Raw genomic sequence first — 16,103 nt, 5'->3', positions numbered from 1 at the left:
CCTGACAAGTCCCCCTAGTGAAAGACAGGTGAAACTGCACAATATTGTGGTCGCTATTTCCTAAATGCCCAACCACCTGCAGATTTGTTATTCTGTCAGGTCTATTAGATAGTATTAGGTCTAAAAGTGCTGCTCCTCTGGTTGGATTCTGCACCAATTGTGAAAGATAATTTTTCTTGGTTATTAGCAGAAACCTGTTGCCTTTATGGGTTTCACAGGTTTCTGTTTCCCAGTTAATATCCGGGTAGTTAAAGTCCCCCATAACCAGGACCTCATTATGGGTTGCAGCTTCATTTATCTGCTTTAGAAGTAGACTTTCCATGGTTTCTGTTATATTTGGGGGTTTGTAACAGACCCCAATGAGAATTTTGTTACCATTTTTCCCTCCATGAATTTCGACCCATATGGACTCGACATCCTCATTCCCTTCGCTAATATCCTCCCTTAAAGTGGACTTTAGACAAGACTTTACATAGAGACAAACCCCTCCTCCTCTCCGATTTTTACGATCCTTTCTAAACAGACTGTAACCCTGTAAGTTAACTGCCCAGTCATAGCTTTCATCTAACCATGTCTCGGTTATTCCCACTATGTCAAAGTTACCTGTAGATATTTCTGCTTCTAGTTCTTCCATCTTGTTTGTCAGGCTTCTGGCGTTTGCGAGCATGCAGTTTAGAGGATTTTGTTTTGTTCCAATCTCCTCACTGTGGATTGTTTTAGAAATGTTCTTACCTCCCTTCTGAGTATGTTTTCCTGGGTCGTCTTTGTTCGAGTCTAATGTTTTTCTTCCCGTCCCCTCTTCTTCTAGTTTAACGCCCTCCTGATGAGTGTAGCGAGTCTTCTGGCGAATGTGTGTTTCCCAGGTTTGTTGAGGTGTAGTCCGTCTCTGGCGAGGAGTCCATCATACCAGTAATTCACACCGTGGTCCAGGAATCCAAATCCTTGTTGTCTGCACCATCGTCTTAGCCAGTTGTTTGCATCAAGGATCCTGTTCCATCTCCTGGTGCCATGCCCGTCTACTGGAAGGATAGAAGAAAAAACTGTAATATGCTATGTGGGTATCATTTTTGTGTATATTTCTATTTTACTTATTTTCATGGTGTTCTCTTGTAGAAGGAGTTATTTTCTAATTGATGAATGGCTGTTGCTGCCATCTGATATCAGCCCCCACAGTACTGTATTGTATGCTAATGACATGTTGACCTAGCTTGTTGAAACAATGAGCCCCTGAGACCTTCCCCCTCCTGACCTGTGAATGAGGAGGGGGACTTGTAAATATCAGGGAGGTGAGACACAGATCAGTCTTGTGTGGAATGACGATGTGAACACAGCACGTCAGAGAGAAGGGGAAGCATATGGACAATTTTTTGTTCCTGTCTGCTGGATTATTGGACTCATCTCCTTGGACATTTATCCTGTTACTGAACTGCATTTGTGTTCTGGACTATTTTATCCTTTGTGTGGTGGATCGTATATGGACCTTTCATATTTTTGCCTAAATAAAGGTCTTGGCATTGTTCACTCTTCGCTGGCTCGGTTGATTGTGTGGTACAGGGGAAGGACCCTGTGACAGGCTCTGGCGCAAAAGAGTAGTCTCAGTCTTACCCAGCTTCAGGACATCTGATTTGTCAGATCCTTTTCAACCCCATCTGCTGCCAATTCCGATAACTGGGTCCGGTCCTGAACTGGTGCTTGTCTGTATTAAGTGCTCTCCACCTGGAACGCATGCTGGAGCACAGTAGATGACCGTACCCAGCCACGATATTCCAGGGTGCGGGCCGGCCACACACCAGCAGTCCTGCGCACACACACACCCGGAAGCCGTGTCACAGGAGCGAGCACCGATCATACGTACTGGTCTGTGCGCTCCATCAAAAGTACGCCCGGGAGCGCGCACTGCCTCGAGGTTCCTGTTACAGCACGCATCCCGGACATGGCAGCATGAGCCCAGAGCCCTCTAGAGAGGGATACACCAGATTACGTACCGGTAATGCTCTTTTATAGAGCCACGACAGCACCAAAAAAAATTCCAAGTGCGGTGAAATTGCAAAAAAAAGTGCAATCCCACACTTGTTTTTTGCTTGGCTTTTTTGCTAGGTTCACTAAATGCTAAAACTGACCTGCCATTATGATTCTTCAGGTCATTACGAGTTCATCATTGGATGTTTTCCTTTATTGGATGCTGCCCTTCCCTTGGTTGTTCCTTCCCGGGGAAAGGCCTGGCTATTCACTGCCTGCGTTGAGAAACACGTGATGGTGTCTCCGCAGCTCCTCTACTTGCATTTGCATATTTGGGGGCAGTGTTCTGGATCAATGCGTTGAGAAACACGTGATGGTGTCTCCGCGGTGTTGGATGTTTTGGTCTCCACGAGGTCAATCATCCGTGCCTTTATATTACGAGTTCATAGACACCTAACATGACTAGGTTATTTTTAACCTAAGTGGTGAAAAAAAATTCCAAACTTTGCTAAAAAAAAAAATAAAAAAAAAATTGCGCCATTTTCCGATACTCGTAGCGTCTCCATTTTTCATGATCTGGGGTCGGTTGAGGGCTTATTTTTTGCGTGCCGAGCTGGCGTTTTTAATGATTCCAATTCGGTGCAGATAAGTGCTTTTGATCGCCCGTTATTGCATTTTAATGCAATGTCGCGGCGACCAAAAAAACGTAATTCTGGCGTTTCGATTTTTTTCTCATTACACCGTTTAGCGATCAGGTTAATGTTTTTTTTTATTGATCGGGCGATTCTGAATGTGGCGATACCAAATATGTGTAGATTTGATTTTTTTTTAATTGATTTATTTTGATTGGGGCGAAAGGGGGGTGATTTAAACTTTTATATTTTTTTTATTTTTTTCATATTTTTTTGTAACTTTTTTTTTTACTTTTGCCATGCTTCAATAGCCTCCATGGGAAGCTAGAAGCAGGCACAGCACGATCGCCTCTGCTACATAGCAGCGATCTGCTGATCGCTGCTATGTAGCAGAAATGGAGGTGTGCTGTGAGAGCCGACCACAGGGTGGCGCTCACAGCCAACGGTGATCAGTAACCATAGAGGTCTCTAGGACCTCTATGGTTACCATCCTGACGCGTCGCCGACCCCCGATCATGTGACGGGGTCGGCGATGACGTCATTTCCGGCCGCCCGGCCGGATACGGTAGTTAAATGCCGCTGTCTGCGTTTGACAGCGGCATTTAACTAGTTAATAGAGAACTAAATTAACATCCCAAGGTGGTATGTGGGGAATTTGAACAGTCTCTGACCTCTGGCATGCTGCAACAAACCTGGCTACCCACTTGTTACCTGCAATATCGTGACCATATAAAGCACCAAGCGCAGAAATGTGTACTTTTTAAGGTACTGACTGCCAGACCTAAATCGCGCCCATTTTGAAGAAATTCTAAAATCATAGGAATATGAATTTCGTTTGACAGGGCCGTCAGGTAGAGGTTCAGAATTTTTTTCCACACTCCTACATAGATGGAGGTAGTGGATTTTTTTCTACTTAATAGCAGAGTGTCAATCACTTTGTTTGAAAAACCTCTCATCTTTAGCAGCTGCCTCTCAAATTCCAGGCTGTTAACTGTAGACCCTTCACATGAGGGTGGTTGAAGGGGCCCTGGAAAAGAAGATCCTGATCCTCCGGGAGAATCCATGGGTCTGAGATTGACATGGCTCTCAGCCAGGAAAACCATGGCCTCTTGGGCCAAAATGGAGCTATTAAGATCACGTTTGCTCTGTCCTCCCTTATCTTCCTGATCACAGTTGGAAGTAGTATCAACGGGGGAAAGGCATATGCTTTCCGGAATGCCCATGGCACTTGTAGGGCGTCGAAGATATCTGGATTGTCGGATTGGAACAATGAAGCGAACTTTTCAACTTGCCTGTTGTGTCTTGTCGCAAAAAGGTCTATCTCGGGAACGCCCCAGTTTTTTTACTATCATGAAAAAGATACGACGACTGAGAACCCACTCTCCTTGGTGGAGGGTGTGGCGACTGAGGAAATCTGCCTTTGAATTGTCGATTCCTCTCACATGCAGTGCTGATAGGGATAGAAGGTGCTCCTCTGCAATGGCTAGAATGTCGTCGGCTATAGACATGAGAGCTTCTGATGTTGTTCCCCCTTGGTAGTTTATATATGCAACTGCTGTCATGTCTGAAAGGATTCTTGTATGCGTTCCGTGTAGCTGCGGAAGGAATTTAGATAAGGCATGACAGATAGCCTTCAGCTCTTTTTTATTAGAAGAATCATCCGATTCTCTAAGACCACAGACCTTGCACTATTTGATCTCCTAAGTGTGCTCCCCAACCACTAGGACTGGCATCAGTGAAGATCGTTTTTGAAGGTTTAACCGCCCAGGGAAACCCACTGGTAAAATGATTCGGATCTAACCACCAGGTAAGAGATTGTAACACGTCTATTGGTAAAGAAAAACGACTATCTAACCGGCCCTGTAATCTCTCTTCCTCTTGTAGTATTGTATACTGTAATTTTCTACTATGGAATTGGGCCCACGGAACAGCTGGAATACATGATGTGAAAGAACCAAGAAGGGACATACCTTCTCTTAGGGAAATTAGGGGGTTGTTAATCACCGATTGTACCTTGTTTAAAATTGCTACTTATTCTAGATTCTATAAATCACAGGTGCTTTCTTCCCGAATCTAAACAAGTCCTAGAAATGTTTGATGAGTTGTGGGGGACAATCTGGATTTTTCCCAGTTTACTAACCACCCTAATTCCTGCAGGGACGAAATTGAATCAAATAAACGTTGATGGCATTGAGAAAGGGAGTTCCCCACTATCAAAAGGTCATCTAAATATGGTATTATGAGGGTGTCTTTTAACCTCAAATATAACATTACTTCTGACATTTTGTGAAGACTCTAGGGGCTAATGATAGTCCAAAGGGCATAGCTGTATATTGATAATGCCGTATTTGACCTTTCATCATAACTGCCACCCGTAGATATTGTTGATGCTTAATGAAGATTGGAAGATGGTAATATGCATCTTTAAGGTCAAGAACTGCCATGAAGCAATGGGGAAACAGAAGCTTTATAGTTGACCGTATAGATTCCATTTTAAAAGTTTGGTTCTCTAAGAAGACGTTTAGTCTCCCAAGGTTAATTATTGTTCTATATGATCCGTCTGGTTTCGAAATCAAAAATAAAGGGGAATAAAAACCCCTTCCTTTTTGATGAAAAGGGACTTCCACTAATACTCCTTTGGACAGGAGATTTATTATTTCTTGCTCTAAGGCCTCTTGTTGTGATTGAGACCTTAAGGAAGTCAATAAAAATGAGTCCGGAGGGACTCGGGTAAATTTTAATTTTAGACCCGTAGTTATAAGGCTAGTTGCCCACGGATTGGAAGTTATTGCCAGCCATTGTGTAGAGAAGAAAGACAACCTACCACCAACGGGTAGATCTGTCTTAACGGGGTTTATCCTCAGGTTTAAAAGGGCGTTTTCTGAAAAAAGCTCCTTTTTGCTTAAAGTCTTTATTAGCCCAGCGGTCCTGATTTTTATAGTCCCGTCTTCTGTTAAACATGGGCTTTCGGAACGCTCTCCTATAGGATGGAAGATAAGTGTTATTGGGGAACCCCTTCTTCCTCTCACCTGCTTTGGTAAGTATTTCATCCAACTTAGTACCGAATAGGTACTCACCCTGGCATGGCAGACCACATAACTTAGACTTCGTTTGGGGATCTCCTTTCCACCCCTTTAGCCACAAAGCGCGGCGAGCCACGTTGGTCAGACCTGCCGATTTGGCTGCTAATCGTATAGAATCAGCTGAAGAATCCGCTAAAAAGGCAGTAACATAGTAACATAGTTAGTAAGGCCGAAAAAAGACATTTGTCCATCCAGTTCAGCCTATATTCCATCATAATAAATATCCAGATCTACGTCCTTCTACAGAACCTAATAATTGTATGATACAATATTGTTCTGCTCCAGGAAGACATCCAGGCCTCTCTTGAACCCCTCGACTGAGTTCGCCATCACCACCTCCTCAGGCAAGCAATTCCAGATTCTCACTGCCCTAACAGTAAAGAATCCTCTTCTATGTTGGTGGAAAAACCTTCTCTCCTCCAGACGCAAAGAATGCCCCCTTGTGCCCGTCACCTTCCTTGGTATAAACAGATCCTCAGCGAGATATTTGTATTGTCCCCTTATATACTTATACATGGTTATTAGATCGCCCCTCAGTCGTCTTTTTTCTAGACTAAATAATCCTAATTTCGCTAATCTATCTGGGTATTGTAGTTCTCCCATCCCCTTTATTAATTTTGTTGCCCTCCTTTGTACTCTCTCTAGTTCCATTATATCCTTCCTGAGCACCGGTGCCCAAAACTGGACACAGTACTCCATGTGCGGTCTAACTAGGGATTTGTACAGAGGCAGTATAATGCTCTCATCATGTGTATCCAGACCTCTTTTAATGCACCCCATGATCCTGTTTGCCTTGGCAGCTGCTGCCTGGCACTGGCTGCTCCAGGTAAGTTTATCATTAACTAGGATCCCCAAGTCCTTCTCCCTGTCAGATTTACCCAGTGGTTTCCCGTTCAGTGTGTAATGGTGATATTGATTCCCTCTTCCCATGTGTATAACCTTACATTTATCATTGTTAGTAGCTCCTCTAATCAATGGTATGGAAGAAATGAGTTTATCCCGGGAAAGGCCACCTTTCAATCCTTCTTCTAAATCATTCAACCAGACTAGTATGGACCTAGCGGTGCATGTAGCCGAAATAGCCGGTCTGAAAGCTCCTGTACAGGATTCCCATGCTCTTTTTAAAAGGGAATCAGCTTTCCGGTCAAGCGGGTCTTGCAAACATCCCGAATCTTCTACGGGCAGTATAGATTTTCTAGAAGTGGATGCCACTGCCGCATCTACCTTCGGGGCTTTTGACCATGTGGAGAAATCCTCGTCGTTAAAGGGATAGCGTCTTTTTGACAAAGACGGCAACCCTCTTTGTCCCTGGCCTTCCCATTCTTTTTTTACTAGATCCTTTATTGCTGGAATAACTGGAAAAGAAGGTCTTTTTCTTTCAGACAGGCCAGCAAACATCACGTCCTGTGGCGTTTTAAGGGTTTTTGTATCTTCAATACCCATGGTGTTACATACTGATTTGACTAAATTGTCAATACTGTCTGTATCCTGCTCGCCTTCCGAGGAAATAAACTCTTGGGAACCCTCCGAATCTTTATCTTAGACATCAGAAGATTGTTCAGACCTAGGGGAATATCTTTTCCTACCCTCAGGAATTTTATCTGAGCTTCGAAAGGCTCGTAATTCTTCCCTAATCATACTCCTTATATCCTCTGACCTTACTGAAGACTCCTCACGTAAGGTGGATTCGATGCATGACTGGCACAGCTTCTTTAAATAAGTATCCGGGAGCGGCTGAGAACATAAAGCACATTGCTTATGTTTGGATTTCCCTGTTCTTTTTGTCTAGGGAATTAGATAAAGAGGGAAGTATAATCAGCCTAATAGGGTAGACAGGCACTCACCCCAGTGAAGCTGTTGTCACAATACCGGCTGATGAGGAGACTGAGGCACAGATGGAGGAGCCGACCGGTCCGACCTCTTTTCCCTGGTGCTCTTAGAAGAAGATCTGCGGCTGCTGCTTGTCCAGCTACCAGGCGTAATAGCAGTGACTTCGGATGAAGGCAACGCTGTGTCCTGGGGAGATGCCATGATGGACTCCAGGTATCGGCGCCGGCGTCCTTTTGTAATGGGGGCCACCATCTTCTTCCTGCCGCACCCGGAAGTGACCACTGCATCCGGGTTGCGGCTATGCTGTACGCGCCTGCGCCTCCACCAGCGTTCGCGCAGGCGCCGTCCTCCTCATGTCTCACCCCGGAAGTTATGGTAATACTTCCGGGGGACAATACACCGGGCCACACGCTGCCTGTACGCCACCGAAGATGGCGTCACAGGATTCCCTTACCGCAGTGATCTGGTCCCTGCAGGTCGGCTGGATGGACTTCCGTGAGCCAGGCGACTCCCCGAACCTGGCCTCACGGTACCTGCCAGCACAGGGGGGAAGCTGTCACAGGACCCCCGACGCTGCTTCCAGCTCTGGAGCCCTTGCCGTCCCTATAAAGGTAAACTGCGCAAGCGGCATCCAGGCTGGGCATCCTCTTCTCTCCAGGTGTCTCCCGTAGGAACAGGAAACCAACTGTGGGAGCGAGAGGGACCGCCCCTTTTATCTCTCCATAGGGTTTCCTGTTCCTAGGGGCGGATCCCCTCTCTCAAGTGGGTGCTGTCGTGGCGAAGAGAAAACAGCGATTCCCAGGAGCCCACAGCTCAACCAGAATGCTGAGACAGATCGCAGCTGTAAGTTATATCAGGGCAGGAGTTTTGCTATACCTTATAACCTGTAAGCCCTGCAGATCCAAGATAGTTCGATCGTGCTCTGCGCATGATCTAACTTTTTAGTGCCTGGTGATCCGGATGTAGTCATGATGACGTCAAGTAACCATGGCAACGATCGGGACCCCACAATGACATCGCAGGGTCTCCGATCCAAGGGTAGAGAGGCTGTCTTCCCTCTGCCTGTTTGCTAAATGATGCGACAGGGTACCGCTCCTGGCACTGAGAATCAGGTGTCAGCTATCAAAATCCAGGCGGCAATCGTGCGCACACAGTCTCTGTGAGCCAAAAATCGCCTAGATGTATCCATATATCCAAGGTCGGTAAGTACCAGGCGACCTGGACGTATGGATACGTCTAAGGTCATAAAGAGGTTAAAGATTATTCTCAGATATTTCTATTGTAAAATCACTTTGCTGTTTACATTTTCAGTGTTTTAAGTTTTTTATTTTTTCCAGTTTCAGATTTTGAGCAACGACTAGAGAGAGAAAAAGTGCAAGTCACTTACTTGAAGGGGCTCCTGATGGATGCAACTCCAAACTAGCTACTGTCAAATCAAAAGGCTAAGGCTGGTTTCACATTTACGTTTAAATCCGCCGCGTTTGTACGCGTTTACATGCGTTTTTTCCTGCGTTTGTGCTTTTGGTACGCATGATGAGAAATTTCACAAGCTGGTTTTTGTTCATTCTGCTTCACAAAAATCGGAAAGCAATCAAAAATGTCACGTGCCCGAAAATGTTACCAATAAAAATGTCAACTCGTCCCGCAAAAAAACAAGACCTCACATGACTCTGTGGACCAAAATATGGAAAAATTGTAGCTCTCAAAATGTGGTAACGCAAAAAATATTTTTTGGAATAAAAAGCGTCTTTCAGTGTGTGACAGCTGCCAATCATAAAAATCCACTAGAAAACCCCTTATAAATAGAAATCAAACCCCCTTCATCAACTCCTTAGTTAGGGGAAATATTGAAAAATTTAAAAAATGTATTTATTTCCATTTTCCCATTAGGGTTAGGGCTAGGATCCCTTTGGGGTTAGGGTTTGGATCCCTTTGGGGTTAGGGTTAGGATCCCTTTGGGGTTAGAGTTAGGGTTTGGATCCCTTTATCACCTTGATGGTGGGGGGTGGCTCATCAGTGTCTAGACTTGCTTTTCTCTATTGAAACGCATGCGTTCAAAAACGCAACCAAATGCATGTGCTTAAAAACGCATGCGTTTACATAGACAGCAATGCTTTTTTTTACGCAAACCGTGCGCAATCGAACGCATGTGTTTCCTGGCGGCAAAAAGACGCCTCTAAAATTACTACATGTTGCATTTCCGCGCCAAGCCGCAAGCGACAAAAAGACGCATGCGTCGTCAAACGCGGCCAAACGCGAACAAAAAAAAACACGCATGCGTTTAAATGTTAAATATAGGAAAACACGACGCATGCGTTTGTATGCGGTACAAACGCAGCGGCAAAAAACGCAAATGTGAAACCAGCCTAAGAAAAAATAAAAGCATTTGAGAAAATGCCTTATATTTAAAAACATTTTCAGGAACCAAAACGTCTCCAAAAACTCCCTGAAGGAGCGCTTCCTGAAATTGTTTCCAATCAAAAAATTTTTTTTTTGGTGGTCAAAATGACTGCACTTACTCCTGTGGCATCTTTAAAAGAGGACTATACATTTGAGTTATGTCATATTTATCAGCTGGAAAGAAAACATTTTTGTCAAGTTGTTCAGAAAATAAATCTAAAATCCCTAAAGTATGTCCAACACTAAAGGAATGGCGAGACTACCAGCAATCAGGTAGGAAAGCCTCTTTTGCTTTATATTTAATAGCTTATTATAACAAAGCAATATCAGAGACCACTCCTGTAAACAACTTTAATACAGTCAAAAACGGTTCAATTAAATGACAAATTAACAAACCTGCACACATTTAGAAAAAGAAAAAAAAAAGGCATGAGGTAGACTGACTAGTGAAGCCAAATTCACCATCTGTTTGGTCAAACTATCTTTTAAGCAGCATTTAAGATTTCCATAATTTAAAAGAACCAATAGTAGAAGCTACAGCAAAATAAAGCAGATCTTCAGCTTACATTCATTACGGATATTTTTCTTAGGCAATTTTGGCATCATTTCTGCCATAATGACAAACAAAACATTACATTTTCATTCTCTTTGGTGGCGGAAATACTAGGTCTAAAACTTTGTGGGAATATAAAAAAAAAAAAAAAACACTGCATGAATGCCATTTTAATACAATACAATGTGCCCTACAAAACAGACGAGTTTCCCTACCTGCAAGTCTATTTAGTGCAAAAAATGAAAAACAAAAACAAATCTCCCGGAATGGCCAGCAGTAAGGACAGCTTTAAAATAAAGGTGGATTGCAAATACACTGCTGCAAATATGTGTAGAGACTGGATCCAAAAAAGTTTACTCCTCATGTCCTTTGACATCCAATACAACTTCTATCTGGAAAAAATAAATGTAGGCAGATAAGCTGATGAAGCTGTAGTACGTGAACCCAAAGGAAGGACAACAAAATAAAATAATGTTGCAAACATCACACAACAGTGTCATGGTCACAATACAGAAACACAGACTAGAAATCTTTAAGTTTATGAAAAACCTATTTAGCGTCGATTTTCCTTTGAAAATTTCCAGCGCCAATAACAGAATCCTGTATGAAACTAACCACACGGTGACAACTTTGTTCTTCAACAGTCCTAGAAAAGGGCATTATGGTATACACCCCAAGATCACCGTGCAGAGTAAAACTGAAATGACTCATGAAAGACATTTAAAAAAAAAAAATGTGCAACAAAAAACGATTTAGTGTATGATACAGATTTGCAAACTTTTTTTTTCTAATATATTAAATATTTTGTTCTGAATCTGTAAACTTAATACTAATTTTTGGGACAATAAGCGGCTAGATGTTTTACACAAAAGGGAAATGGTAAGAAAAAAAAAAAGGTTTTAACTCTTGGGAGCAAGATTCTGTCTGTGCACAAATAATTTCATGATGAAAGGTGAACTAAAAGAACAGATTCAATGATAAATAATATGAAAGCTACTCTAAGCAACACATACATTTCAATTGCATCCCTTTGACCAACTTATCTGTAAAAAAAAAAAAATCTGAAAAATTGGGGCATTTCGATTTCTTATGTTTTTGATAGCTGCCCATATTTATGGCGCTTGTAGATATCACAGCATTTAATATGAGGAAATACAAGAACAGGGCACGTTGTCTGAAAGCCATGTAAGGATGTCACACTTATTGCCTACGGAATGGCATAAATTTTTTATATGGCCAACTCCAATGGATAAGGCAAATATTTAAACAAGGTTTGCTACATATAATGTTATTTTCTTTTGTAGTTCATATGATAATTGAGCGCAAAATAAGAGACAAATGGTGCTCAAGTCACGTGTGCTTCCTAGTAAAGTGGTATTGGTGATGACCTCGCATTAGTTTTGCCTGGTTTGATTAAAAAACATTGTTCACAATATAAAAATATCAACACTGACATAGGAAGAGATTGTGCCGCTGTCCATCTTTTGGCAAGAATGAACCCCTGAGATAATGTCTGCAAGAGATCCATTGATCCAGCACATTCAAGAAAGCCCACAATATAAGATTAATGAAGAACGTCAAAGCCAGTTGGGGCAACTGCCCTGTAGACTTCATTGGTCCATAAATATCTGGGTGAAGTGAAAAGTCTCCTTTTAAAAAGTCAAAAGTCTTTATATAGAATCCCCAATCCATTTGCACATGTTCCATGTCAATTGTGTCAAGGCTTTATCTTGGCATGTTCTAAAAGGATTTCCCTCCAAGCTCATACGTGGCGCCCAGTAAGGAAATAGAGTGGTTTATCATCAATACTATTCGCAGTTTGAAATTCATCCCGTAGTCTGAATTGCCATTCATCTTCAAGCTCCAACCTCCCAATTGTTTGCCTGAGGGAGCTCCTGTCCTGACAGATCACGCAAAGAGTGGCACCTTTAAAAGTAATGAAGAAATAGTTACAATTACTTTACACAGATTTCCTCCATTGGCAAAATAATGAATGTTTAGGGCATTGAACAAGAACCCATTCCTAAAAGTTGCCATGCTTAAAGATTGACAGTCACTTACCCTTCAGAAACTTGAACTTCTTAAGCATTGCTGAACACACAAAAGAGTCACACAAATACAGGAGGAGACCACTGAACTCTACTCCTTCAGTGTTGACATTCATAGAGTGTGGTCTTGAGCTCACATAACACAGAAATACCTGCAAAGAGAGGCAGGCCATTACTACACACCCAGGGTGCCTGGAAAGCAAAGACCTTCTACACAGTGGTGTCTAAGAGGATCAATATCTAATATATAATTGCCTAGAATACTACTTCCTGCAATTTGTGCCAACTTCCTGTGCGGAGCTAATGTGCGGAGATAATGTCCGGAGATAAGTGACGTCAACAGTGTCCAGTGTCTGATTGGTTGCCGCCTGCTGCGAGCGACCAATCAGAAACGTGCCGTACTGTGACACACTCCGCCCACCATTTTGGTGTGATTTTTGAATTTTTACCTCACAGCAAGTTTCTACTGCGTGGAGGCGGGCCCAGTGACGTTGCTCTTCAAGCTCCTGCCGAATTTCGTAAAAAAAATGATAATACCATTTACCAAAACTATATTTAGTTGTGAAGTGGTTCAGTGACATTTTCACACCAATTTTGAACTTTTGTTTGGTGTTTTCTCCATATACTGCCTATTATTCACTGACTGTTATACTGAGAGACTGCCGTTTATTAACCTCTTTGCCACATTGGGTATATTGCTCTATTATTTGCCACATAAGGACATTGTCCATTATTGCCCAGCAATTTCTTAAATAACAAGAATTGTCAAGAGCTGGTAAGTGCAGCCATTTTTTGTTCTTTCTTACTATTATGTATTAATTGTATTATTCTTACATTTGAATAAATAAAGTATATATGCATTCTAGACTCCCGATTCTTTAGAATCGGGCTGCCATCTAGTCTAATATATAATTGCCTAGAATACTACTTCCTGCAATTTCTGCCAACTTCCGTGGCTATGTCCGGAGCTAATGTCCGGAGCTAATGTCCGCAGCTAATGTCCGCAGCTAATGTCCGGAGATTAATTGCCTAGAATACTACTTCCTGCAATTTCTGCCAACTTCAGTGGCTTTGTCCGGAGCTAATGTCCGGAGCTAATGTCCGAAGCTAATGTGCGCAGCTAATGTCCGGAGATAAGCGACGTCAACAGTGTCCAGTGTCTGATTGGTTGCCGCCTGCTGCGAGCGACCAATCAGAAACGTGCCGTACTGTGACACACTCCGCCCGCCATTTTGGTGTGATTTTTGAATTTTTACCTCACAGCAAGTTTCTACTGCGTGGAGGCGGGCCCAGTGACGTTGCTCTTCAAGCTCCTGCCGAATTTCGTAAAAAAAATGATAATACCATTTACCAAAACTATATATATTTAGTTGTGAAGTGGTTCAGTGACATTTTCACACCAATTTTGAACTTTTGTTTGGTGTTTTCTCCATGTACTGCCTATTATTTTTGTTCTTTCTTACTATTATTTATTAATTGTATTATTCTTACATTTGAATAAATAAAGTATATATGGATTCTAGACTCCCGATTCTTTAGAATCGGGCTGCCATCTAGTATTATAATATAAGACAGAACTCCAAATCTAAAACAAATTCTCAAATACAGATTGGGTATGGAAACAAATTGTGCACCATTTTTGGCACTACTGTTTTCACCTCTGGTCCTAGATTTAAGTAGCAGTCAATGGCCAGTAGTGGGTTCTTTGGATTATTAACAGCCTTTGGGAACAGCTTGCAAGAACTGTGCTGAAGGAACTTCTCAAGGAGGAATTGAGCCGGTGCAGCCAAGAGAGTCTGCTCGCTGTCTGGGGCACACACAAACTGCATAGGAGAAATGGGTGCAGTGCTTTCCGTGACCTAGACACAACAGAAGTGCCACCTATTAATCATTTGATTTATACAGGGATACTAATGCCTAGATAAAACAAAATAAGGCGAAACAAAAAATAAATCACATTATTAGGATAGCAATGTAATACAGCAGAGAGGACTTCTCAGCAGTGATGATGCTGCAACATAACAGAACAGCAGTCTATGGTCATCCAGCATAAAGCAAAATTACCAACAGACATGGTTACTGACCACATGAGAAGCGCCAATATTTTAAACAATCAAGTGATATATTACAAAAGTTATTCAACTCCATTCATACCATAACCTTCGGCTTAACGATGAAGTCCTTGTGCCCTCCTACGTGAATGTGCTTTTTCATGAGGCTGAAGTTGTTGAAGCGACAGATCAGCAGCCCCCCACTATTGGCTCGAAGGTTAAAGTCTATATCCTCACAAAAGTATCTGAAATAAATAGATTGTCATTTATGTAACATTAAAAATTACCCCATTCACATTAGATGTCATCAGCAGAACAATTCTTCAGCCAACAGCCATATTGGCAGTTTCTCCCATACACAGCCAAGCTCTCCCGTTCTCTATGAGAAAACTGCTGACAAAGCTTAAATTAACAGTAGAACAAAGTGACCAGCAGTACAAAATCAGACATGCCCAAACGATATCTCCCCCAGCCTCTCTTTCGGCTAGCACTCTGTGTATGGAGGCTACAGCCAAACCAGTACATATCGGCAGGAGAGGCCAACAGTATTCTAAGGAGTACAGGGGTCTTCATTCACTTGTGTGTCCAACTGTGACCATAGTCACTAGTAAGCACATGTACTTGAAAACATGATGTAAAGGAACCAAATCGTGTTGAAAGCGAAATACAGAAGGATATTTAAAAGGGCTTGTTCAGTATTAGAAAAAATACCCCCCAAAAACAAACATGCCTACTTTCTTCCAAAAACAGATCTACACTGGTCGCTGGGTCTTGATTGGTATTGCAGCTTTGCACCAATGAGTGAATGAGGTTAAGCTGCAGTACACCACACCGCTTTGGATTGGTGTGTAGTAGTTTTGGAAGAAAGTCCAAAAAGTACTGGATTTTAAGAAGGAATTCTGGGAGCTGAGCCAATGTTTAATCGAACAAGGTTTAAAAAATGCTATAAACCGTATAGCTGGAAAAAAAAAAATCAACAGTTCCATGAACGTTTCTGTTGCACGGTGTCCTGGACATTTTAACAATGATGTATTGGAAAATTTATTCAGAGAATCGTGGATATTTTGTAATGTAAAAGTAACAGTGAAAACTATAAGACCACCCATTGGATTGCAGCAAATGATAACGTTATGCTACTCACCTGTTGAGGTCATACTGCACATTCTGGGTAAGGTCTACGTTGAGCAGTATGAAGTCATGAATGTGGCACCTGGAGAATGGACGTTTAGGGAAGGTCGAATTTAAATTGCTGTTCCATTTCTGAATCCCAAGCATTGCATAGCTGGTTATTTTTGGTGTAGCTTCAAGGTGTTGTATAACATATCTCAGGGACACATTCCTTGTACAATAATTAGTTTCTATTGATTGGCTGCAAACAATTTACATAGGAGCATAGATTAAATCATCATAGAAAACTGTGTATAATCTGACAATATCTGCAACATATGCAATAGGGAAACACCTCCTTACAAACGGTATTCTAGTTACATGTTTTTGCCTATCAAGAGGATGCATAGGATAAACAGGATAGGATAAAACAGTCCAAC

At 42.2% G+C, this 16,103-nt stretch overlaps 2 protein-coding genes across 2 annotated transcripts in view; one reads left to right on the top strand and one right to left on the bottom strand.

Moving 5' to 3' along the window:
* Positions 1 to 16,103, top strand: part of ESCO1 (establishment of sister chromatid cohesion N-acetyltransferase 1) — a 160,712-nt gene that overhangs the window by 111,097 nt on the left and 33,512 nt on the right. The gene's annotated exons all lie outside the window — the stretch shown is intronic.
* The window catches only part of GREB1L (GREB1 like retinoic acid receptor coactivator), a 219,250-nt gene continuing 213,388 nt past the window's right edge, over positions 10,242 to 16,103 (bottom strand). Inside the window, exons 30-34 of the mRNA XM_069731170.1 lie at positions 15,698 to 15,925; positions 14,660 to 14,801; positions 14,164 to 14,364; positions 12,519 to 12,657; positions 10,242 to 12,383 (exon numbers count right to left, since the gene is read on the bottom strand). Coding sequence (XP_069587271.1) covers positions 12,220 to 12,383; positions 12,519 to 12,657; positions 14,164 to 14,364; positions 14,660 to 14,801; positions 15,698 to 15,925 — 874 coding nt within the window. The 3' untranslated portion in view covers positions 10,242 to 12,219. The remainder of the gene's footprint in view (positions 12,384 to 12,518; positions 12,658 to 14,163; positions 14,365 to 14,659; positions 14,802 to 15,697; positions 15,926 to 16,103) is intronic.

This window comes from Ranitomeya imitator, chromosome 6 (genome assembly GCF_032444005.1).
Source record: "Ranitomeya imitator isolate aRanImi1 chromosome 6, aRanImi1.pri, whole genome shotgun sequence".
In the NCBI taxonomy this organism is placed as follows: Eukaryota; Metazoa; Chordata; class Amphibia; order Anura; family Dendrobatidae; genus Ranitomeya; species Ranitomeya imitator.
This window is presented reverse-complemented; position numbering and strand designations above follow the sequence as displayed.